This window comes from Ursus maritimus, unplaced genomic scaffold (assembly GCF_017311325.1).
Source record: "Ursus maritimus isolate PB19 unplaced genomic scaffold, ASM1731132v1 scaffold_34, whole genome shotgun sequence".
Classification (NCBI taxonomy): Eukaryota; Metazoa; Chordata; class Mammalia; order Carnivora; family Ursidae; genus Ursus; species Ursus maritimus.
Window position 1 is genome coordinate 17,041,913 of NW_024426008.1, and position 26,857 is coordinate 17,068,769.

At 44.2% G+C, this 26,857-nt stretch overlaps 1 protein-coding gene across 1 annotated transcript in view; it reads left to right on the plus strand.

Annotated features, from left to right (window-relative positions):
- The window catches only part of TRPM3 (transient receptor potential cation channel subfamily M member 3), a 252,456-nt gene that overhangs the window by 186,562 nt on the left and 39,037 nt on the right, over positions 1-26,857 (plus strand). Inside the window, exons 19-22 of the mRNA XM_040620250.1 lie at positions 591-731; positions 7,035-7,163; positions 11,605-11,856; positions 17,196-17,370. Of these exons, the coding sequence (XP_040476184.1) occupies positions 591-731; positions 7,035-7,163; positions 11,605-11,856; positions 17,196-17,370 (697 nt within the window). The remainder of the gene's footprint in view (positions 1-590; positions 732-7,034; positions 7,164-11,604; positions 11,857-17,195; positions 17,371-26,857) is intronic.

Consider the following 26,857-nt stretch of genomic DNA (forward strand, 5'->3'; position numbering starts at 1 on the left):
CAGGAATGCAGGCTTTATGGGGTTTGAACTCAGGGAACCAAGGTTTATGCCTAAGGGTTGAGGAGATGTTTCTAACCTAACTAAGTTCCAGGCATTTCAGATAACTTAGCCTCTGGATTACTCATAACCTTTGTGGGTATCTTAGGTATTACTGGTCCAGCATATTTTTTACTTAATAGTCATTAGCATGAGTGAAGACAGAATTCGAATCCAGATCTGCCTATCTCATTACATATACAAGGAGAAGGGGTGAAAAGAAAAGACAGATTCCTGGCCTTTCCAGGCTATATTCATTCTCCCTCTCAGAATTCTGGGGCTCTTCCATCACGCACATCTTCCAGAGCTTCCAGGGTAGAAGAAAAGAGAGTAATCAAGAACTCTCCCTAATGCCTTCCATCCCAGGCAAAAACCTTTGATTCTCTTTGTAATGCAAATGCACACTTAGGGAAGGCACAACCTCTGAATCTCTGGGGACCTTGGACAACACGCTCCAGCTCGATGAGAGTGCATTCCTGATCTGTAAAATGAGACATTGAACTTCCTGCTCTCCAGAGCCCTGCCGTGATGGTATTGATTCTCTTCCACTGTAGGCAATGTTGGGACGAAACAACGGGGAGTCTTCCAGAAAGAAGGATGAAGAGGAAGTTCAGAGCAGACACCGGCTGATCCCCCTGGGCAGAAAAATCTATGAATTCTACAATGCACCCATCGTCAAGTTCTGGTTCTACACGGTAAACGTCTTCCTTTTTCTTCTTCCTCTTGCGTGACCACAGAGAGCCAAGGTCAAGTTCGTGTGCACCTGTGCGGCTTCCTCTGTGAGTCACAATGGAAGGATCGCACAGGCAGGAATGAAAGCTTTTCCCAGTGGTTCTGTAAGATGTGTGGAGTTGGCGACGCAGCTTCCACAGCGTCTGCATTTCTCCTCCTTGAAGAAAATAAAGGAAATGATAAAAGTGAGAACTAACAGAAATAGAGGTGAGATGAGTATGAGTCTAGTCTAGCAGGAAAATAGATGTCATTTTATAAAACACTTCTGTGTTCTGGATGGATGAGTGCTGGATCAGAGTTGCCCATTTTCGATGCCAATCTTGGGTTTGGGAGGACACGTGAAGGGTAAGGGCTGAGCAGAGTGTTAAAAGTAACACCACTAAAGGGGGGGGAGCATAAGTGTGTGACTGCTGCCAAGATGGGAGTGTCATCAAACAACCTTTCTTGCTCAGACACAATTAAACAATATGCCAACCAAAGCAGCCAAAGCCACTCACAGTAACCTACAGGCACGGCAAAGATGGTTCGGTGCCCACCACACGAGAGTTTTCTGCCCATGAGATGAAAGATCGTCCCCGAAATAGCCCCTGGATATGGTAGAAATGGCTCGACTGTTGGTTTTCTACTTCTGCGTGTCATGGTATTTTAAGCTGAAGGTGAGCTCAGGCCCAGGTCAGCTCTGGTTCTCCGAGCCACGGTGGCACTGTGCCGGACGAAGGACGGGCGTCTGTATTTTTGGCCTTTCTCTCAACCAGCTACGCACACACCAGTCACCTGAGTCAGCAAAGGAAAATCCGAGTCTGAGGCCAAGATGACTCAGATGACCAGCTGAGGTGGTGTTGGTGTGGTCCCGGGTGCTAACACTTCACCCTGGCTTTCAGTCAGGCTTTCTGAACCTCAGCGCTATTGACACGTTGGGCAGAATGATTCTTGGCGGATGAGGACCGTCCTGTGCATTGTCGCACATTCAGCAGCAGCCTTGGCCTCTGTCCACTAGATGCCAGTAGCATTCTCCAGCCCCCAAGTGTGGCAACCACTGTTGTTTCCGGACATGGTCACTTGTCCCCTTATGGACTGACGTTGCCACCGGTTGAAAACTGCTTTCAACTATGGTCTTGGAAGAGGGTATAATCAATATATAATTATCAGATTTTTTTTAGTGAAGCAAAAATTCAAATTTATGAATATGAAAAAAATCCTCCCCTAAAAAAATCAAGACATGCAAAAATAATTTTGATTTATATATTTTATGTGTATATTATTTTTACCTTGCAGTAAACAAGTTAGTGGTGAACAGCATGGACTTTGGGGTAAGACAGGCTGAGTTGAAATCCTGTCTGTGCCTCTCAGTATTATTGTGTGACCTCAAACAAGCTACTTGAGCTCTCTGTGCCCAGATTCCTTAAGATGGGGATAATAATAGAACCTGCTTTGTAGGATTTAGGGAAGATTAAATGTGTTAAAATATGTAAAGCACTTAGAACAGTGCTTGGAACGTGTAAGCACAATATAAATGTAACTGTTTTTTCCGAGGCTAGTCACATTGCACAGCGATAGTGTTTTTTATTCATCTATCCACTCAATGATGATAATATCATTCTTTGAACACCTACCATGAGGCACTGTTATAAGTGCTTTACATATACTTTCCCTAAACTGACCGTTTTATCAAGATAATACTTTTACTGCATTTTGCACACATTCCTGTCCTTCCTCTTATACCAGGCTGCCTCAGTTGTCCCTGCCTAGAATAGGGCTTGGCAAACTACATTCCCACAGGCCGAATCCAGTCCCACATCCAGGCCCATTATTGTGGGCTGTGAGCTAAAAATGGTTTTTACATTTTTAAAGAATTGAAATAAAATCGAAGGACGAACGCTTTATGACACGTGAAAATGATATGAAATTCACACTTCAGTGTCCATAAAGTTTGATTGGAACACAACCAAATTCATTGTTTACCTGTCATCTGTCTGCTTTTGTGCTTCAACTGTTGGGTCAATTACTTGCCATATAGACTGTCAGGCCCACAAAGCCTCAAAAATTAACTTTCTAGCTCTTTATGGAAGAAGTTTGCTGACTCCTGATCTAGAGCGTAAAGGAACCAGTAGAATCAAGAATTATCTATCATCTTTACAAATACAGGACTCACGTCTCTTATCCTTCCAAAACATCTCTTTTTTTCCCTTGATCTTTGTTCAGTATTAACTTTATTTCCTTGATTCCCTTGGTCCCCATTTATTCAGCTGTGGCAATTTGTTAGCCAAGGATGCTTTTAAGTCACCAATGCCCTGGACAGTGGTTTTCAGCCTCAGCTACACATTGGAACCACCTGGAGTACTTTAAAAAGAAAAAAACAACACCTGGGTTCTATTTAATCTCTACCCTTATCTATTGTTCTTAAAGGCTCCTGGGTTCTATTCTCAGTGATTCTGACATCAATAGTCTGGGGCACAGCCCACGCGTCAGGATATTTCAAAGCTCCCAGGTAGTTGTAATGGGTTGCCAGTGTTGAGAATCACGGCCTCAGATGGAGGGCTGAGTTCTTAGCCTAGTATTTTCCCAAACTTCTATGATGATGAAGAATTTTGTTAGAAATGCAAATCCTGGCCCCATCACAGACCCATTAAATCCAGTCTCGAGGGAGGAGATGAAGAGGCTCTGGGTTTAACAAGCTCCCCTGTGGTCCAGGAAGCTTGGGACACACTGCTTTCCTTGTATCATTAGTTGGCAGGTCGTGAAGCTGCCTCTGAGAAGGGGAGCCTCTGTGTCCAGCTCCTTCCTGCACAGCTGACTATAGACCGGATGCCCCAGTCTTGTTTGGTTGTGTTTACACGACAACTTTCAGAAATCCATATTTATGTATTTGCAAAGCCCAAGCCTCAAGGAAGTACATGGAGATGAGGAGTGCCCAATTTTTAAATCCCTAGAGATGCTTAACAGTAGAATTCAGCTTTAGATCAATGGTCCCCTTGGCTTTCAGTTGTGTTCTTTTCTATAGGAGTATTTCCTACTCTGATTTCAAAAAAATATCTCCTTCTATGCTCCCAAGTTTCTGAAAGATAGGACGCACCTCTCTTGTAATATCTTAGCAAGCTTCTGGAAGAGCAGGTTGGGTCCTCTTCTGTTCCAAGAAGAAAGGAGGCAGGGATCCAACTGGCTCCCAGACCTGGTTTGCAATGAAAGCCATTTCAAGTGCCCAGCTGGAGAGAATGCCAATTCAAGGCATAAAAGAGGAACCAAGTAAGAGCGCAAGGGACATGCTCCGGGCTCCTCCAGCAGTGACAGACTCCTTCCTCCATTTCAATGCCACGTGTCCCCTCCACGCTCCAGCAGCAGTAGGAAAAGGCCCGCCAGAGGTCCACCCGACCTACCGCAGGCTTTGATGCTTGCATTGCATGGTTTAGGAGTTGTGCACCTTGGTCCATGGAAAATGTATACAAAGAACATAGAAGCCAATAAAATACAAACCCTTATAGGATTCCCACTGACTACAATAAGAGTCATAAGGTTATGTTTCTGTTCAAAGCTTTGACATTCTACACAGAGCTTGTTAAAGCTTACAGAATATATATGTGTACGTGTCTACACGCACACACAATATGACAGCATGTCACGTTAAGGTAATCTGCGGCAAGACCCATAAATGTTCGTGAGTTCTAAGATAAGTTGCTTCCCAGACAGCAGCCAGTCCTCCGTCGTGCCATTTAAACACGTTTAAAGCCGTATTTTTGGAAATCCATATTTTGAGAGTTGTCCCAAAATGCTATACTGTAGCTTGATTATGGAAAGAAAAGCATTATAGAGTAACTGGGACTTAAAGAACAGGCTGATCGTGGAAGAAGCATAAACAATAAGGAGGGCAATTTAGAAAAGGAGAGCTATGACTAGTAAACAGGATCAAAAGGAAGCAAGGCGTGAGGTAAGAGGAGACAAGAGGAATAGAAGTTTCTTGACAAAAGAGGCAAATAGTAGCCACCGTTCATTGGGCCTGTACTGTCAGGAAAGGGACACATATTCTCCCTCCCCCTCCCCCCCCAGTCCTTCCCAAAGCTCTGTAAGTTCAGTAGCCATCACCGCAGGATGGAGGTCCAGGCAGGTGGAGTGATCTACCCAAAATGATACAGCTTGGAAGGACTGGAGCTAGGATTTAAATCCAAGTTTCACCGACTTGGGCGTTTGCATCCCTTTCACCAAACGAGTATGCTAGACTTGTATCTGGAGGACAGAAGCAGGTTGGAGGAGTTAAAGCTAAAACGCAGAGGTTCTGGAAGAATGCTGTGGGTGTCACTGGGCCTACATGTGACGAGAGAAGATAATGCTTTGGAATGTGTTGCAACGAATTGGGTAAAATGATAAACACCAGGGCAGTTAAGGAGATTCGTTTCTCCTAGAAGCAATGGAATAGGATCCAACAAACAAAAAGAAGCAACCAGAAAGAAGAATCTCAGGCTGGAAGGAGGCTGAGAATATGTTTTAGAGTGTAGCCATTGAAGTCCACTGCGTCTTGAGAAATACTAACAGGGACCAGAGAGTGGATGCCAGTGTATGATGGTAAACAGGAGTCACATGAACCAAGTTAACATTTTAAACAGCATCCTGCGTGATTTCCAGTAGAGTAGACTTCTCAGGTGAGGTTTGCACAGGGTGCTGACGATCCCGAAGCAGAGGAGTGGGACCTACGTGTGGAATAGAATGACAGTCCCTGAAGGGGTGGGCGTACAAGAGCACGTCCGTCAAGTGGAGAATGAGACGGCTGGCCCTTGGGCCTCTCCACAGTTTCCGCACCTAATCTCATGGAACTCTGACGTCTGTTCACCTTGCCAGAGAACAGAAATTATAGGGTTGTGTCTGTAAATGCATCAACATAATAAGGTCTTTAAAAATACCTTTGACTTCTATTAAGAATCTACGTATTCATTTTATTGAAAAAGGAAGGAAGGAAGGAAGGAAGGAAGGAAGGAAGGAAGGAAGGAAGGAAGGGAGGGAGGAAGGAAGGAAAAAGAAAGAAAGAAAGAAAGAGAGTGAATGGCCCCATTAGCAGAGAATGCAGCATTTCATTACTTCCCCTTCAGTCTCCCAGCCTCGCTGGGCCTTTCCCCACCTGCTAAGCTGCCTCCAGGGCTCCAAAGTCACACTGTACCTCCACGGCCTCAACCCTTTCGCCCACACTGTGTCCTATTCTTTGCTATGTGGGCTCTGAAGAGTGCAGATAGGAATAAACTCACTCTCGGTTCCTACTCACAGCCCCGAAGGCCTCCCAAAGCCAGCAGGTGCCTTAGTCAGCTTGAAGCATTGCCTAGAAAAGGGTGAGCTTATATGCCACTTCCCCGAGGGGGACTTTTTCTCCAGAGGTTCCTTGGCCCCCTGCATAAGAACCTCAGCAGCCCTCCTCCACTCCACCCACTCATGCAGACATAACTGAATCCTCCAGTGACAGTCACCAAACCTGAGCCCTGAGTTTTTCTCGGACACCTAGCACTTCAGCCAGTCCTGACAGGATTCAGCCTCTGGAGCTAGAGCCTCGTGAGGATGACACCCCACTCCCAGCCACGGTCGGCCACACACACCCGCTCCTTTCTATAAATCGCTTTATCTTCTTTTGTTTTCTTTCAAAAAGGCAGAAACCAGGGAGGAATATCCCAACTTGGATAGGGTGGGGAGGCGGTGCAGTGGAAAATAGATAAAACCCTCCCAGGGTCTCACCAAACCAAGCACATTAAGGTAGGAGAAAAAGAAGACATGAACTCAGAAAAGAATTCAAGGGGGACCTTGAGATATAGTCCAGTCTATTTTTATATTGGTTTGACCAGTTTACAAGTACAGTCTGTGTCTTCCTTTCCTTTCTACAGACATTTAATCTACCTGGCATCCATTCGGCACCAGTCCACTGTGTGCCCTAGTTCAAGGACCTGAGGCTCAGGCATGAGCAAGAACAGTCCTGAGAGAAGAGATTCCCTTTTTAGCCAGAAAAACACGAGAAACTGGGTAATTGCAAAACAAAACGATGCATCATGACACAGAGGTATAAGCAAAGGACAGAGACACGTATAAGGGTCAAAAGGAAGACAGCATATCACGTTGTTTCCGATATTACAGTCCTTTTTTTTTTTAATTCTTTGAATAGTTGAAAGCTTTGCGGTTAATTTTGTCATGAATTCGGAGCCTGCTTGCTGACCTTGTTCCGTCCTTGGGGCAGTGGGCTTGCGCGAGGGCAGGGCTCCTGGGTCTTCAAAGCCAGAGCACTTCACTCTGTTTCCTTACAGCTGGCGTACATCGGATACCTGATGCTCTTCAACTACATCGTGTTAGTGAAGATGGAGCGCTGGCCTTCCACGCAGGAATGGATCGTCATTTCCTACATATTCACCCTGGGAATAGAAAAGATGAGAGAGGTAACTGCTTTCATAAAAGAGAACATTCGGAGAAAGACGGTGGTTCATTACACCTGTGGGTGGAAGGGAGAGGTGGCTGCTAGGGATCCCAATTAAGCCAGAAACTGTGTTCTCTACTGCTGCCGTAGGAATAACGGACTTGGCCTTGAGGTCTGCTGACAAACCTGGGGAGGCATCACAGTGTGTGGTGTGTTTATAGGGTGCCGCTCCGTGCATGCTTGGGGTTTGCTCTAGCTTTTGCCCACAGAGCTCTTGCCCCAATGTCTTCGACAGTGTTTACGCCTCTCTTTTGTCAACTCTGTAAACAGGACTTCTCAAATTGTTCCATCTTTCCACTTTTAACTCCTACTGCAACCTTTCCTCTGGGTCTCTTTGGACACTGTCATGCAATACCTGTGATTCTTCAAATGGGTTCCGGCAGCTCTGAGAGGAGGAACTATGCTTTTGTTCCTTAATTTATCCTCTGGTTTATTCCTTCTCGACATTTATTATGCACCTGCTCAGCACGAGCCTGTCCACCAGCCTAGGCATCACTGAGGTGAAATGAAGATATTTCTTGTTCTTTGAGTTGAGGCTGTGAGTCCCCCTCATCTCCCCCTAATCCCCGTCTTGTAAAAGGAGCCATCGTAACCCCTCCGCCATAGGACTGACTTGAAGTCAAAGCCAGCCTCAGGGGCCATCAGAATGTGAGCGGCTAAAATGATGTGTTCAAGCAAGGGTCCACCAGAGGGCTCTGCAACCCTGCTCAACCCGCTCCACAAACCCATTCCCTAGGCTGGAGGGAAGGCTGGCTCCTGCGGTGTGATGATTCTTCTGCATTTCCCCCTGGAACCACAGTCAGCAGGCAATTTCTGGAAGAATTACTCTCCGTCAAGTCCACTGCACCCTCAGGAGCTCTGGAACAATCCTACTCATTATACTATAGTGAGTGGGAAAATATATCGGGCTCCACAGAAGAAAGGATTCCTACAAATTCATAAGTTCACCCTTGCCTTCATTACCAGGACCGGTTAAAAGACCCTTGGTATCTTAGGTTATAGCTCTCGAATGTTCTTTTCCAGAAAAAGATGCAGTATCTATTAGATGCCATCATACTGGATTCCCCCCACCCCCAAAAATCTCTCAAATATACTTAGAGCCCTTCTTTTGGGTTTTTAAACTGCTTTGGGGATAATTAAATTCTAATTGGCATGTCCCCATCCTGAGAGTTTGAAGGTATACACTAGTCCCATTTTACGAGACTGGATTTTTTTTTTAATGGATGCCTTCCCTGGCCTTATTCTAACTGACGGTCTACTCATAGGTCTTCCTATTCACAGTGCCTTCTACTTCCTGACCAGGGCTGTGGATTTCCCATTTGTGAACTGAACAACTGTAATAAATTTGCTGTGGTCTTTGTGTAGCTCTCTGAGAACTGAGGCCTGCTACTGCTAAGGGCTCTGCTGCTACCAAGTGCCAGCTCCTCTCCCGTGATTTAACGCCCTGATGCATACATAGTCCTTCCCCATGATAAGCAGAAAAGGGAAAGACTTGGGCAGGGAGACTGGAATCCCTTCAGGGACCAGACTGGAAGAAGACAGGGAGCAGTCTGTACTCCACGGACTGTTCTGGAAGAGGCTGCCAAGCAGGAGGACTGCCAGGAACCTCCCGGCCTGGATATCCATTTCTCCTGAGGCGGCATGTAACAGCGGACAGGACAGGGCTCTGCAGGCTCGGGTCAGCAGGGGGTCAGCCCAAGAGTCCCCGCTTCGGAGGACACCGTGCACAGGGAGGCGCTGACCACCTTCCTGTCCGACCTTTTCCTGCTGGCCTGGCGCCCTCCGCCCCGCCCGGTGTCCCTGGACCCGTCAGAGATGCTCAACCGCCCCGAGGCTGAGGACCCCACAGGTCCCGCCTCCGCGTCTCCCGCAGCGCGCGGGCACGCAAGATCCTGGAAACGTGGAAAAGTCTGTAGGCTTCCCGGCCTCCCGATATACAAGTAGAGCTTTGTGGTTTCACAGGCGGCCCTCCCATTCCCAGCACCACATACTTCTGCGCGCAGTCACCAAAACAAGCCGCGGGGATCCCTCTAGAGCCCGGACTGTTTACAGCGCGCGTGGGCGGACGTCCTCCCGCCCGGACCCTCCTCCCCGTAACCCCGCGAGGGCACGGCGCGGCCCGCAGGCACGCCCCCTGAGGCCACGCCCTCTCCGCGGCCACGCCCCCTCAGAGCCTGTTGGGAGAAGTTTTCGGGTTGGGGTCTCCGCGCTTCCTCTTCACCGCAGCAGCTCCGCCCTGGCCTCTTTTGTTTATGTTGAGATTTCACAAAAATTTTGTGCTGTTTAAAAAATGAAGCAGTCAACCTTTGTGTTGACCAGTTAGTTGTAGGAAAGTGTGGACCCAGGGTTAGAAAAACTCCAGGTCATTTCCCAACACCCCCCTCCGCCCGCCCATGCGCAGGGAGTTTTTCCTGGTTAAGATGGAGCCCGGTGAGAAGCCACCAGGACGACAGCAGGTGCGGGAATCCCTGATGGGTAGGACAGTGTCCTCAACCTGTCGTCACTAACTTGACCTGGGAACTTGTTAGAAGAGCCCCACAGGAGGCACACCGAAGCAGTCTCCGGGGATAGAGCGCAGCCATCTGCGCTTTCACCAGCCCTCCAGGTGATTCTCCTGCATGCTCAAGTTTAAGAAACCCTGGGCTGGGCTTTAGGAATGCAGCACTGCAGAGGAGGAAGCAGGGGGCTACCAGCTGGCTCCGGTATCGCGCAGCACTCCAACCCCTCATCCTAAAACCTCCCTTCCTTAATATTTCAAGCCAAGGTAAGCCACTGAAAGGGACAGGAGGATTCCAATAAATAGCTGCAGATTAGACCTACCCCCTGTCTTTGCTTTCCTCTCCTTTGAGAGGGGGTCCTGCGTTAGGAAAGCAGGGCTGGTGAGCTCAAAGGGAGGGAAGTCTCAGGGTAAACACAGGATTCGTGAAGGTAGCCCAGCTCTACAAGCCTCACTAGGCCGGCCTCCCTGGCTCCTCACATCCGCTGGCAAGCTGTACTGTGGGATGGGTGGTAACTCCCACTATCCAACTGTGCATTTCATAGAGCCTGTGTGGCAGCAGTGCCCCACCAGCCGGTAATGATATAGGAGGGAGGGGAGAATTGCTGTGAGGTAGGTGTCTATGGAGCAGTCAGTCAACAAACATTTATTGAGAATCTATTATGTAACAGGCCCTGGGGAACAAAAGGTCTGCCCTCAGAGTTTACAGTCTAGTGGAGATGATGGTTAGGTAGACAGTCACATACAACATATTTACATGCATACGGAAGTTAATTCCATATAGTGATAAAATCTTCAAAACCTAAGATAGGGTAATAATATATTAGTGACTGACTTGGGGATGGGGCGGCCCCTGCAGGTAGGGTAGTCAAAGAAGGTCTTCCTAAGAAGGTGAAATTAGAGCAGAGATGTGGAGGACGAGGAGGAGCCAAACATGTAAATATCTGGGAGAAGAAGATGCCCAACGATCCAACAAGCGCAAATATCCTGAGCATAGAACGGACTTCTGCTGAAGAGCACACCACTGCGTCTGCAGGTGTGGAATGGCAAGAATAAGGTGGGATGTGAAATGAGGCCACCAGAAGGAGTTTGGATCTTTCTCTATTTGTATTGGAAGCCATCAGGCGATTTAAATATTCACTTATCACAATTTGCTTTAGTTTTTGTTGTTGTTATTTTTCCTCATGCATCTCTCAAGTCTCTCTTTTTTTGATTGTGGTATAATTTACCTGTAAGAAAATGAACAACTCATAAGGGTCCAGCTTGATGAGTTTCTGTCTACCCATACAACTGTATAATCGCCACCCAGATCATGGCTTCGGTTTTTAAAGATCATTCTGTGCGCTCCTCAGAGAATGGAGTGAGCAAGGGTGGGCAACAGTGGTGGCAGCGATACCAGTCAGAAGGCTGTTGCAATCAGCTGGTTGATGTGATAGGACTTAGAATAGAGTGGCAGCAGTGGGTAGTGGTGAGAAGTGGTTGGATCAGATTGTATTTAGAAATAGAGGTGATATTGATGCAGTTCTCTGGATGTGAAGAGAAGACCGAAGGAGTCCTCCCTGGGGATCTGAATAGCTCAATATGGTGGCACTGAGATGGAGCAGAATTTCAGAGATTTACAGTATATTAGGAATCAGTAAATTTTATAGCAAAACCCTAATGCGTGTCTTAGAATTGTGAGGCAACCCAAAGGAGCAAACTTCTTGCTTATATTTGCCTCTGGAATGTTTGTATCTGCATGGCCTCGGTTTAGCTCAGTTGTATATTCATAGCATGCATGTATTCAACTAGACGCAGGTAAACAAAACAAGCGACTGATGTCGACTACCACACCAGGCACTTTCCAACTGGACTGAAATCATAGACTGAAATCAGACCTAAGCCCACTCTCTTTCCTGCCTTTTAGATACTGATGTCAGAACCAGGGAAGTTGCTCCAGAAAGTGAAGGTGTGGCTGCAGGAGTACTGGAATGTCACCGACCTGATAGCCATCCTTTTGTTCTCTGTGGGAATGATCCTTCGTCTCCAAGACCAGCCCTTCAGGAGTGACGGGAGGGTCATCTATTGTGTGAACATCATTTATTGGTACATCCGACTACTAGACATCTTCGGCGTGAACAAGTACTTGGGCCCATATGTAATGATGATTGGAAAAATGGTAAGCAGGATCCTCTGATTCCATGTTATAAATTTGCAGAAGAGGAGTGGCGATAACCGGAAGAGGAAAATAATTCATTTGGGCCTGTTGTGACGGCCTGAGATGGTCCCGGGGGTGTTTTATTTATTTATTTATTTTTCATTCCTTTTGAGTGTTTGGGAGTTTGACTCTGTCTATATACATCACTGGAAAATTAACCATCACTCACCCATTTACTTAAAGAAAAACATACACAGATCATCTCTTTTGTGCTAAGCACTAGAGTAGGAGTTGGGTGTATAAAGGAGCTCATTCCGTGAGATCAAAGATGAGAGAAAGAGAAGTAATTACCGTACGGTGTGCGAATGCTGTGACAGAGACGCATTTAAGTATTAAGGAGCATGGAAAAGACAATGTAGGGCAGGGAAGGCTTCCCAAGGAGGTTACATTTTAGCTGGATCTTGCAGGAGGAGTCCACTCCAATTTTTTAACAGAGTTTTCGATTTGTAACATGTTTTCTTTTTTTTAATAAAGTGCTTGAAAAATGCCTTTCCCTACACAAAGGGAAGAAAATATAATCTATTTTAGCTGAGTTGAGTTAGGTTGAATTTGAGTAAATGTCCCTTACTTCACCTTTACAAGGCATACATGGAAAAAAGCCAAATATCTCCCTCCTGCCATGGTAAACACCTCTTACTGAAAAACCTCTGCGCTAGTAACCTCCACTCCACTTCTACTCGTGAGCTGTTGAAAACCAACCGTTAGTCAATAGATGTCCTCTATCATTCTCAGTCAAGTTTTCCTATATACATCATCGCTGCTGACCTTTAGGTCAGCAAATCAATATTTGCTATTATTAGTAGTAGTGTGCATGTGCATCTATAACTACTGAAATGCATCTTAAATAACCAAGACTCTTCCCACAACAGCACTGACAAACACATGCAAAGAGGAGAATTCGAATCCAAAAGGAAGGGATTGTGAGACCTTGGGCAATGTATTTAAGCTCTTTAAGACTTTGTTTACTCATTTAAAGTAATTCTAATGAATGCAAGGGTGTATCTTGCAAGGTTGTTGTGATGATCAGAAATAACAAGCTCAACAGCTTCTAGGGTCTGGTTCATAGTAGGTAGTTGATAAAATTGCGCCTGTTGTGTTTGAGTTCGTTTTATGTTTGTTGAAGTATAAAAAAGGGGGGAGGGGAGAATTGGTGAGCATGGTTAGTCTGCTCTATTCTTAACCCTTTGCTACAAAAGCTTGAGATTTATAGCACCAGTATTGCTTAGGGGAAATATCACCAAGCCCATTCTAGAGAGGAAAATTTGAATTCAACGAGCCTGAATTATTTACTCAAAACCGAATCCCAGTTAATTGGGATTTTTGACTAGATAAAAAATGTGTATCTTACTCTGTTGCACAGCCTGTTATATAATCTTCTCTGTGTTTTAGTAATGAATTTGAGATTGTGGTAAAGATTCGGATGTCTAAAAGCAGAGACTCTCAACTTAGAGTCTTTGGGAGAGATTTAGGAGAAGGGATTGGTGGACCCTCCACCCGATTTATATATAAAAAAATACGTGGGTGTATGAATTTCCTGAACAGAGAGGATAAGCTTCCATGAGATTCTCAAATGTATTTTCAAACGGACCCAATGAAAGTGAAGAATTATAACAGCGACAAAATTAGGCCAAGTTTTCTCAACCTGGACCCTATTGATATTTCAGATTAAGTAATTCTGTGTTGTGGGGGCTGTCCTGTCCATCATAGGATGTTTAACAGCCTCACTGGCTTCTACCCACTAATGCCAGTAGGGTAGGTGCACACACGCGCACACACACGCACACACACACACTCTTACAACAACAAAAACATCTCCAGACATTGCCATATGTCCCCTGGGGACACAAGTGCTCTCTGTTGAGAACCACCACACTAGACAATTACATAATCTGATGGCTTGTTTTTTCTAATTGATCGGTTGCCTTGTTTTGTTTCAGTAAATAAGATCCGAAGTCTGAAGCCAGCCAAATATATTACTTTAAAAAGGTTGGGTGTCATTGAAAGACTTGAAATATCTAAAGTCACACTAAAACAGCAAGCTTATTGTAAAATCCCCGTCTATCATTTTAATAGTGGCATAATTATCCCCAGTTTTGACTTGAATGAAACCTTACTATGGAGTGAGCAAGAGAGATGTACCGCATTTTCTCTACCTTCCAACTTATGAATGATTTCACTTATCAGTCAAGAATAAGTAGAAAAATGAGTATATTTGGTGGCTTTGTTCTCTTTCGTGGAGCTCTTAAGATACTTAGTTCAATAATTGAGTCACTGATCCAGAAGGTGGGTAGAATATGCCTATAGAATTTATCACTGAGCCAGATGGACTGCTAGGCGGGAAGCTTAACAAAATGTGCCCAGATGTGATTATTCTGAAAGCCCCTCAACATTAGAGAGTCCCTATTCGGTACTAAATAGCCAAGTAACTCACTGTGCCCTGTGGTAAGGGACAGACAGACAGCCACTAAGATACCTGGACACAATACTGATCAAATAGGATTCCAACTGATCTTTAAATTCAGGATCGCTTACTAGAATCCTGACCCCTTTCCTTCATATTCCACTTCGCAATGCAATTCTCTAAGCCTAGGACTCAGCTCACTTATATAATGCAGAGTAAAAACAACAATAATAATAGCTCTCATTTACTCTGTGCCAAACACCATGTCAGACGTATCATCACTACAACCCTATGAAATGGCTTTTAGTATCTTTGTTTGGCAATGAAATAAACTGAAACTGGGCAAAGAACAAAGGCAGGATTCCAGCTCATATGGGTCGGACTTCACAGCCTGACCATCCAATGCTAATAATAACAACAATACATTAACATTTACAGAGATTTACCCACATTGCTTCACGTGTTACCGCATTTAATCCTTACAAAATTAATATGCATTGTTAGTCTCTATTATCCCCATTTTGAAAATGAAGAAAAAAAAGCCAAGATTAAGGAACTTGCACGTGACCACCTAAGCTCTTTTATTATCAGAGTCAAGATGGAAACTCAGGTGGTCTAACACCTGTACAGGATGCAACCAACGGATATTTACAAGAGTGAGACAGAATCAGCTCTCTTCTTATTGAACCAACTGGACAATATAGCTAAAAAACAGAGGTCCCCAGCCCTAGTTTTTACTAATAACGTTCTCTTTCTGCACTCTACCAAATTTCGGTATTTGTGTGGTCTTGGTTTTTGAAATCTATGAAGTTGAGTGGGAAGAATGTTTCTTGTCTTTGGTTGTTTTGGCCCTTTGGGTAGATAGCAGACTCGATCTGAATGAAAACAGTCCTGAGAAATTAAATTAGAACAGTTGCTGTGTGTACTGGCTGCGTTTTCTTGGATCAGACTGGCTCCTAAATTTCATGAGTACATACCTTCCTCTTCCCACCCACCTTTTAATCAAGCCATATACACAACATGAAGGACCGATTGGTGTTTTTTTTTTTTTTCATTGATAGAACTTGTTGTAAATAAAGGATGAAAGAATTTTACAAAATAGGGGATGAACAGGCCTATATTTCCTATAAAACTGTTTCAGCACAACTGGCTTGTTCACTTTTAAGAGAGTTCTGAGGCCACTATACTATGAAAGGAATAACCAACTAAGTAGCATATATTTTTAGAAACAGCGAACAAATGTGAATGAACGTCAAGTTTTGAGGGATTCTTATTTAGTCTCAAAGTCAGACGACACTTGAGAGCAGGGTTTGAAAGTTGCCTTGACAGTTGATTAATTGACCTAAAATATATTGAGCCCCCAGTGTCCTCAGGCAAAGAGGAAGGCTCTAGTGTTTTACTTCTAATAATAGGCACCATGGAATATATTCTTTTAAAATAAAATTTTAAAGCAAATTTAAAGCCTTTATTATCATTGATAAAATTATCATTAGTGTCTCTTTGTGGATGGGTATCCCTTCAGGAAGTTTGATATCCAAGAGAAGGTCGTCTGTTGTATTAGATGGTCTGATGTGAGGGATAGAAGCCAATCTCCAGCTAGTTTAAGCCCAGCAGGGTTATACTGACTGGTAGCAGGGCAAAATGAAACAGGCCCTCAACCACTGTCAGGACATACCCTCTCTCTGTCTGGAATATCGGCTTCATTCACTCCTGATCAGTTTCGCTAGTGGAAGCCTCAGCCTTAGACACTCTGAATTCATATCATTACAGAGAAAGAAAGGGAGCTTCTCTCTCTCCCAGCTTCAGTTGAAAAAAATCCGAAGAAAGGATTCTGGTTGGCCCATCTTATGTCACATGCCTACCTCCTATCACTGTTGCCAGAGGGTGAGGTACCGGGATTAACCTAGCCTGGAAAAGACACCTCTCTTTGTGGCCAAAATGGGTGGGAACTGCTTCTAAAAGAAGGAGGCAATGGGTTCGGGCCAGGCAAAATAATAGTTATTACATCCCCATCTATTTTTGGTGATAAAAGGAAAGTAATTTGGCATATGAGAAACAGATCCCAGATAATATGTATCATGAAAACAAGCAAAAAAGAAAGGAATCAAGAGGAACAAGAGATAACATTGTGCTCAAATGCAGTCAAGAGAATTTTATAAACATGTCAAGATGAAAATCCAACATTTCAACAGCAGACACAGAAATGGGCCATGAGGCAACCTGATTCTATTGCCTACCAAAACACCTTCCATGACTGACAGGATATGCTGCAAGAGAATTAAGTACAGAAAGAATGGTTCTCTGAGGGACTGGTTTGTGGTACAATACCGGACGATGAGGTGGGGGCCACAAGAATAGGAAGATAAATGATGGATATTTGGGTTGTCCTAGCTTTGTTATTAAATGTTTCTTTTCTTGAGCGTTCCAACTCTTCATTAGCCTTTCAACCTTAGGGAATTTACAGCACTGCAGTAGTTCTTGAAATAGTGCAATTATCCCAATTTCAATTTTGCTAAGAAGAAAGAGACCCAAGGAGGACATTTGCCCTTCCCAGGAACAGAGACAAAATTAGTACTAGATTCATGGAGAGACCTGAGCTTCACATGACTCCCATGCCTAGTCTTGACTAGATGGCACAGACAACAATGAAAAATGAGGGAGTTCCATACTGTGTGTGCTTTTTTAAAAATGATTTTTGAGTTACTGGTGAAGTTCTGTGGACATTGCTTCAATAGACCAAGTGTTCTCTTTCTTACTTGGACACAGCTATCTATGTATCCCTTAGCAATAGTGTTAAAAGTGAAGCCCCTTCAAAGGTTTCCATCAGTGTTGGTGTCATAGGAACATTCAGTCATATGGATTTTCTTTTGTTTCTCCCTCTGCTTCCCCACCCTTCCAGATGATAGACATGATGTACTTTGTCATCATTATGCTGGTGGTACTGATGAGCTTTGGGGTCGCCAGGCAAGCCATTCTCTTTCCCAATGAAGAGCCATCATGGAAATTGGCCAAGAACATCTTCTACATGCCCTATTGGATGATTTATGGGGAAGTGTTTGCGGACCAGATAGACCGTAAGCAAGTTTATGATTCTCATACACCAAAGTCAGGTATTGAACCTCAATTGGGTCATGTCTTTTCTGAGTTCATTTGTTTGTTCTCAATAAATGGCTCAAGATAGAGGACCGATTCCTAGCTTGCTATCTTGGAGGAAAAAAACAATTACAGAAGTCGAATATACAGTTTTCACAAAGTAGTCCTCGGGTGTTTCTGCAGGTATGTCCTTTCTATGACACAGATCAATATCTGACATCCCAAATTTGATCAAGAACAATATCAAAAGATCTCAGTTATTTGGGGATTCAAAATCCTAGGGCCATGTGTTGAATATTTCAATATTATTAATATACAATTACTCCCCACCCCTACCCCAGCCCCCAGCCTGTAAAAACTAAATTCCTTGGGTTTGACTTCAGAACAAATAAATAATTCTCCATTTTGCCATCAGAATTCAGGAGGGCAAACATCTGCATGGTGTTTTCCTTGCAATGGAAAATATTCTTCAGCTCCTTTCCCCACTGTCTTAAATTATGTGCTATTGAGACTCAAAAGAAGCTAGTATTCATTGCCTGGAAGTATGGAAAATGCCTTAGGTTATAAACTGAGTTGCTTGCTGTAAATGCCAGGGAAAAAAACAAAACAAAACAGTATCTATATCATGAAATGAGTCAGTGTGAGGAGCGAGCGCCAGCAGACCCCCCATGTTTCATGCCCTAATAGATGCCGATTCTCTATAAGAAATACTCTCTTATACAGAGTTTGGAGGTAGTTGTATCCTAGAATCTGTTCCAGCCTTTTATTTGGACCAAATGTCAGGGCACACCAGGCACTGGGAAATTATTTGGGAAGAAAGCATCGGGAAAGAAGTATCTTCCAGTATGGAAGAGCTGAATCCCTGAAGCAACTATTATTTCTCATTTTCCCTGCGAAGTTTAGCTCTAGAAATAACATCCCTCCAACATTGTCGAACTAACATTTTTGAAACGTTTTTTGCTGACAAGCCAGCCATCTGAGCCCTGGACTGTGGACACGGATCGGGGTTACATAACCAGGTTTGGGAAGAGCAGGAGCAGAGAGCAGTCGGCACCCCCCCTCCCCTCGCCCCTCCCCCCGGCCTATCCCAGGTAGGACTGACACCAAGTAAATAAGGCACAAGTACTAGAGAGCGTGAGCCCTCTGGGCCTGTGAGGGACATGTGTGCGCTGGCAACAGGACACATTAATATGTCATTTCCCCCCCTGTGATGGATTTTGAACAAATACCTTTCTTAAAATGAGTCATCTGAGGCAAGAAGGCTTTTTGGAACACCTAATTGGAACAAATACTCATTTCAGGAGACTTGGCCAATCTCACTGAGGAAGAATTTTAACTCCATCTCCTGGTTGTAATATCTTTGGTTGGCAATGTGCAGCCTTCACTGAGACAGCTTTCCAGGGCCTGGGGAAAACCCTTTGGGGACCCTCCTTTCAAACGGTCCCTAAAGGCAAAATAACGTAAAAGCCCATCTATGATCACGCTCCTTGGAGATTAAATGTATTGTTTTCCCTCAAGAAATTGCTTTCCACGTACATCGTTTTGCCTTTTTTAGTTTTCCTTTCTTCCCCAAAATGAGATTAAAACCCCATGGGTGTTTTGACAGTGCAACATTTTGGGAGGGGAGAAGGCAGGAAGGGTAGGTGTGTTTTATAAATGGGATTCTGTCTGTCCCTCTACAAGTGGCCATTTATTGATGTTGTACTATGAGCCCAACCTAGTGCAACAGACACCACCATCTGGCTGAATAAGAGGATTTATTATTGTTATTTTAAAAGAAGGGCTGATTGTAGTTTAGAACTGGAACCCCACCCCCCACCCCCAGAGATGGAAGAGAGGTGTTTTGTGTGAGTGAAGTATGAAAATAGCTATCCCTTATTGTTCATTAGATCTGTGGTGCTGTACGTGTGTGAGAATAAATTTCTACCCCAAATCTCAATATAGACCTGACCTAGCCTTGGATGGATGCAACCTTCATGATACCTTTCCCCAACTTACCTTCCTTCTTGACATTCCAAAATTGGCTGCAATGGTAGCCACTGTTCTAAGCTAAATCAGCCAGTTTGCTGTTTAGAGTGCTAAAGAGTATTTGTCCTTTCTCAAATGGACATAGGAGGCTGCCCCCAAATCTGTCATTACATTTGGCCAAGGTCATTGAACATCCATCCCTATCTTTAAAAGAATTCGATTTTCATGTTATGGCACTGGACAAGACCAAGGGGCATTGGGTGACTGCCCCACCTAACCACTCAGAATTGCCTGGGAGACCCAAGAACCGAGCTGTTTGAGAAAGGTACAAATCATTTACGCTGCCCTACGGTGTCTTGCCTCTTTTCTGTGCCGTGTCCAGGCTGGTCTGTGAAGCATGTGTTCAGGCTGATTGGATCTCATATCCACCTGGACCCGCGACCCCGCCTGGGGTCTGCCAGTCCCATCCTGGGGAAGTGCCCCTGTGGGGGCCTCTCCGGTGCTGCTCGTTCACAGACACCTTCTCAGAGTGACTCATTTCTAATGTGCTGCACGTGCTGCATATCTAACTCCTTTTGTTTTGAACTGCAAAACTGCTGAACCCATTTCATGTTTGGGGAAATAATCTTTCTTGGGACGAATGTACATGGATGTATAATGGGGCCCAAGGGGTGGCTTATTAACATCTGTCTTCTACCTCAGCAGGGAGTACAGCTTTAATGCCCTCATTTCCGGGAGGCAGTGTTACTGAAATACAGATTTTTTATATACATTTTTTTCCTTGTAGTTTGTCCTAAACCCAGAGACTTTTTCAGTAAGGCCTAAAGAGCTAGAATGAGACTTCTGAGGTTACTTTCCAAATGTGCTTAAAGACTGAAAGCAAAAGAAATAAGAAAGAATGGAGTCACTGTAAAATCACAAAATAATGTAGGGGGTTTTCACCTCTAAACTAGGTTAGATTAACACAAACGGTAGTCCGGCGTGAATCTCAATTATCTGTGAAGCTAAAATATTTGCTTTGTGTCAGGAGCGGATGTGCGTGCAAGGTCGTGATTTGCAGCAGCAGATAATGAAACTGGGAAGGGACAGTCATGGTCCGCTCTGCCAGGGTGTTTTGCCTAGCGCCCTGATGAACTAATGAGAGATGACCTTGCCGTTGTCATTAGGTTGATGTTTAAGTTCTATATAACAGCAGCTCTCTAAGACCCGATCTATGGGCTACCGTTCAGTGACTCGGGCCCCAGCTTGCTAAACGCATTGCTACCAAATGATGACATCCTTTTAAGTGTCTCATTAAGGTGACCCGTATTGCATGGCATCTGAGAGCTGGTCAGGATCCCACTAGAGCCTGAGGGGGGAAAAGCCACTTAGAGAAAAGGAGCAACAGAATAAATTTCCAGCACACTCATGCCAAGGCCAGGGCAAAGCTAATATTAGAGGGACTCTCACCAGTTGAGAAATCTGGTTCCATGGTGTCTGAGGTACCTAGAAATACACCTCTGTTGGCCGAGAAGATGGGGTGTCTCTAACTTCCTTGAGCCTCTGAATGAACGAAACTTCCCTTTATTCACAGGGCACCCTTGTGTTGCCTGCCATACACACAGATTACCCAGGCTGTACCGGGGCAAGGGGAGAATGAATCACGCTCTTGAATGCATTAAATCAGGGTCTAAATTTAGTCCTTCTTTCTGCTGCTCTGAGTATTTTTACAAGTTTGGGTACTAATGTGAAAGCAGACTATCCAAAACTTACTTTCTACCATAACCACTTAATATTATTTGACTGTTCCCCTTGGCCCAAATTAACTATCCAATCTACTTAATGCATGGGTCAGTTTTGTTTTGTTTTTTTTCTCTTACTGCCTAGGGCTTTCCATCTGAAATTGATAGGTAATCTGGAGTAAGAGGCTTATTTTTGTTGTGGTTTGGTTTGGTGTTGCTCTATTTTATTTATTTACTTATTACAAAAGTTTCTGCTATTTAAAAAACAAACAAACAAAAACCTCGGTCTTTTGTACCCTTGGTGTCTCTGTGATGTTGCCTGGATTTGAAGCGTTGTTTTTGTCAGGAAACAAGGAGCCTCTATGTACATGTAAAGCTAAAACATTGCCTTGTTTACTTTTCTGTCTCAAATTATGTGTTCCTCACTTCACATGTAGAAGTTAGGATAGCTCGAGGCCGGTCTCTAAAATATGCCTGCTTACGGCAACGCTTAGAACAGCACGAACAGAGAAGATGGCTATTGTTACGCATCCGGATCCTTAGACTCCACTTCTGGAAATTCAGGGCTCTACAGCTGTTTGGTATTCAGGACTGACCTTCTCTCGTGGATTCAGAGCACACTAATGCCTAACGGCTATAGCGTGGGGAGTGTTGCCTGACCAAAGGAAGTACTTTGGAAAAGAAAAACCTGAGCCAGTGCCAACTTTTGGGAAAGGGGGAATTGTTTTGCTGGGTTTTGTTTTCGCAGATTGCTAAGGAAGCAAGCCAGCAGAAGGCACCACCCCCCTTTTTCTGTCCCTGAAAGTCAGTTTACATTCTAGAGAATACGCACCCCACTTGTTTGCTAATGCGGACTGAGACTTAGTGAGCTTACAAACAGCAGAGCTGTCTGCAGGCAAGCCTTTGGGATGATTCAGTACGCTATAGTAATCAACATTTGTTTCACTATCACAGTATTCATTTAGCTTTTGCTCACAGGTTGGGCTCCATTTTTAATCCATTCATTCTTCATTCAGTGGTTATTTATTCTGATCCTACTATGAGCCGGACACTGAGGTAAAGAGATGCACATGACAGAGTATATTGTCTTTAAGGAAGTTTACCGTCCAAGAGAGGCAAACTGACATTGACAATATATATGTGGAGACGGAGCCCCCAAAGAAAAGTAGTCGGTTCTTCCTAGGGTGAGAGATGGGGGCACAACAGATGAAGCCTTGCAAAGAATGGAAAGGTTGAGCTGAGACCTGAAATATGAGCAGATATTTGCGGGGCAGATGGGAGCAGGGGGGTGTGAAGGAGAAGAATGGCATTCCAAACTGAGACTCAGCATGGACAGTTCCAGGCACAGCAGGCAGTTTAATATGGCTGACTGTAGGGTGAGAGGTGGGAGGCAGGAAGCAGGACAGATGGGTCTGAAGAGAGAGACAGGAGTATAGATCTTGGAAGACTTATACTCCATGTTCAGGGTAGTACCATGATCTGACATGTTTTAGTGAGCGCTGTCAAGCAAAAATATGAAGATGGGAGGAGGTGAGAACACACTAGCTAATGCAGTAGCAGTTGGGATGGCGAGGATAGGCAGCCTGAGACTTTAAGAAGGTCAAATCAGAAGGACCTGGGCAGAAGTCAGATGGTGCACAGGGTGGTAATGGGGAAGTGGATGAGGATTTAAGATGGAGGAGTTGAAGGTCACTCTAAGGTTTCTGGCTCAGTTGAAAGAATGATGTCATTTAGGGAGATAGAGAACCTAGGAGGAAGAACTATGGGGAGAGGAGATTTGCTCAGTTGGGGTGGGATTGAGTTTGAGGTTCCCATGGGAATTCCAGGAAAACCATGAAGCAGGCTATTTTGAACATGGATCTCTGGAGCTAAGTAGAAAGAGCTGGACCGGAGATACAGGTCTGGGGATCAAGAATATAATTCTAGTAAAAGCCATGCAAGTGGGTAAGCTTGCCAGGGAGCACAAGTAGAGAAAGAAGGCCAGAGCAGAACAGTAGAATGGAGGAGTCAACAGTATCAAAAGCAAGAGAGGACAACAATTAGCCGAATATTTAGAAAAAGTTCATTCAGCTAGACCTTTGGGAAGTCACTGGTAATTTTGGCCAGAGAATTTTCATTTCAGGAGTGAATGCAAAAACAAACTACAGTGATTTAAGAGTAAATGAGCAGCAAGGCAAAGCATCTACTAGGGAAGAGAGAGAGAAGTGTTGTGTCTGTCTGGGTGACGGTGGCAAGGGGAGGAGGAAGATCAATGAGTGGGGCTTTGAGACAAAGAGTAATGTTTTGTAATCACCACTCAGGAAAGTCACTAAGTACACTTCAAAGGATTGCTTAGGGCCACCTATTTGCATAGTTAGGTTTTCTGTTTTCTCATCAAGACTCAGCAGCCCAGATCAGGAAAAACAAATAGCTGGATTAATCCAAGATTGAATCGTTGCTGTGCCAATATGGCAGAAAGAAAGGAGACTAGGTTTTTTGAAGATGCTTACAAGGGTTTCAAGTTGTGCATTATGAGGTCTAAGATGGAAGAAGAAAATAAAGGTATAATGTTGGTAAGTGCGTAAGAGGAAGAAGGACCAAAGGATGAGAATCCTGGCCTGAGTACCAAGTGCTTTGGGAACTAAGGATCCCAAGAGGTGTGCTGGTAAGATGTTGTGGTCAGAGAATGGTAAACTGATATTCAGAGTGCAGAGGTAGACCAATTTAGGAGAATGATAAGGTCCAGAATGGATTCCAGGATATGCTGGAATTGAGGTCAAGCATCTTGAAGCTAGGTTCTTCTGTGTTTGTCACTGCAGCTGTCGAAGTGTCCATAATAACAGGAGAGAGAGTGGACAGGAAGACTTTGATCAGAATTACCTGAAACTCAAAGGAGAAAGGGCTTTTTGTACAAGAGTGAAAAGCAGCGGGTCGGAAGAGGCAAAGAGTCAGTGATGGTGCAGGCATTACTTCCGGGAGCCACGAAGCTGGATGTACAAGAATGTGCGATTTTCATGTGAGAAGGTTGAAGGAAGTGGTGTCTTTTTGTAAAATGGGATTTAGTTAAGGCAAGAAAATGGGGACTGGGGTTGTAGAAGTATAAGAAAGCAGAGGAGTATGTGTTCGATGAAAGGGTGTTCCAGAAGGCTCTGGGGAAAGAGAGGCAAGGGAGAAATGATGAGAAAATTCTGTGGGCAGAGAGCCCAACATCACATGAGGACAGAAGCATAAGGGAGGATAGTTGACCAGAGGAACTTGCACTGTCGAAACGGAGGCTGGTAGGTAAGAGAAGTAGGGTGGGAATAACTATTTCGAGTTTTGAAGACTAAAGCCCTAGTAGAATAAGGGGCCAAATTAGGCTAATGGCAGCTAGGTCTCATAGGCAGTCTAGAGCAGCATTTGCTCAGCTTTCCAAGATTGTGTTGAAGATAAATTGTTCTGATGCCCTCAATGGATGGAAGTGGAAACTTTGTGTAGTGACGCAGAACAACTAGATTCTATAGAGGAACCACCCCAGATGGCCTGGAGAATTCTCCTGTCTTGGGGGAGGCTCTCCTTTTGAAATGAGCAGTCGCCTGTGATACTAGAGAAGCATCATCCTTTGTTACCTTTCGCAAGAATGAGCTCTTAGTATCACCCTGGAGTATTCCATTTTTCTTTAACTGCGTAGTTGCTGATACCTTGCCTGTAATTAAATGTAGCGCTTGGCCCATCTTGGCCATTTTCAGCCTCTGTTGTAAACTCTGCCTGTAACAGAGTGTGTTTGGTACATCGTAGGTTCGCCTGACTCCAAAGCCTGTGCTTTTTCTACTTGTATTTCTACAAATACTCCAAGCAGTCCTACATAACCCCATGGAAAATAAAGCACCAGCAGATGGGATATATTTAAAATTTTTGAAACTTTCTCAAAAAAGCTCTAAACCATTTCCCAAAAAGTTTACTTGGGAGAGAAAAGTTAGCTTCCCATCTAGTTGTGGCAACAATTTTGTCACCTGTGGGAGCTAACTTATCACGGAGACAAGAGATATAAAAAGTATGTACCCCTCCACATAGAAGCAAATCAGTGTTTTCTTTAAAACTCTTGTCCTCTTTAGCACATGCAAAAATAAAATGGGATTCTGTAAGATTTAGAGAAAAAACTAAAGTCTCTGGCAATGCTGAATAGTAAGCTAACAGTGAAGGACTTTGGAAAGAGTTCATGTGTGCGCCAGTAGAAAATAACAGAAAGGCGTACTAAGAGCATGTTTAAGACGAAAGTAGTCAGTAAAAACCTATAATAGGGGCACCTAGCTGGCTCGGTCATTAGAGCATATGACTTTTGATACTGGGGTTGTGAGTCCGAGCCCCATGTTGGGTGTAGAGATTACTTAAAATGTTTTTTAAAAAATTTAAAAATTAATAAAAATGGACATAAAAACCAATAATAGTTTGTCCCCTAGTCAGATGCAATTGACTACAGGAAGGGAAAGATAATCACTGTAGATTGAATACTAGACACACCTGCGTGGTATATAACTCAACCCAAAGCGATGCTGAACGTCATCCAGAACAGCATTAAAAGCAAAACAAAAGGGGCTCTCGTTACCTGGTCTGGAGCTGTGGCGTATCTGTGCCTGGGACGCTGCGGATGGTGCTGGTCACTGTCTGTCAAAAAGACATAAATGCATTGAGCCAGAGAAGAGCAGCCAGACTTATCGAAGGAGTGAATGAAAAGCTGTAATTTGAGGACAGATCAGGAAGATGAGGGCTCTTTGCTCCAAAAGATGAAAGCAACCATGTCTGGAGTCTGAGAACTCCCCAAATGAATGTCTGCAGAGAAAGTGCGTATGACATGGGTCCCCAAATCCCAGTGTACTCGAGCCAGGGATCCATTGAAGTATGAAAGTTGTACACTTGGGTCAAATAAAAGAAATGCCATTCTACAGAGTAGGTAGAGAACTTCAGGGATTTATTTCCCCTTGGAGATGTTACAAGAGAAATAATATAATCTCAAAGTGAATTTTGAACATTTTATCTTTTTAATCATAACAAGGGAGACCCTGAACAAAAAGTGGCTTTTTTTTTGTTTTCCCCCTCCAAAATAATTTTCTTTTGAAGAAAAAGGAAAAGGATGAGAGAAAAGAGGAAAAAGATTCTGCTATAGACGCGAGGACCCATGTCATAGAAATGATATGGATGATTCAAAATGGCGTGTAATCCCAAATCACATGTAAGCATTGGTGGAGAAGACACACAGTCTGGCATGTAGCAAATACCGTTAGTCCCCTTACCTAGATCCCCCCGCTTCCCCTTTACCGAAGTGTTGTTCAGACCATCCAGTTTCTGTGTGCTTTGATGCTAAGGGCTCTTGGCTATGAACTTCACCCTGGAGCTGCGGGTACCTCTTCACCACCCAGAGAGCCTCAAGTGCCTGAGAGGTTTTGTACCTCCAGGGCCTGCCTGCTGGGGAGGGAAGGATGACAGGGTATCAAAGCCCAGTTCCCTTGACTCTTGGCTTCAGTGGAAAAGCTGCTATCTTCAGGACAGCATAGTCACTTTTTGAATGTGAAGTGCAATTCATACTCCAAGGATCCCCCGTAGGATCAGGCTAACGCTTGGACTTCATCTGAAATTGCACCTTGTTGGGGTTTTGTTTTTGTTTTTTTCCCCACTGCTTACTCTGTTTCCTCCACTTTCTTCTGTCCAGTTTCCCTTTTGGAGCAGGGCCTTAACAAATGACTTTCACGTGACCCCTTCACATAGGGTCACTCCTGGAAGAACTCTACCTAAGAAAGACACGCAGGCCATGTGTATTGGAAGC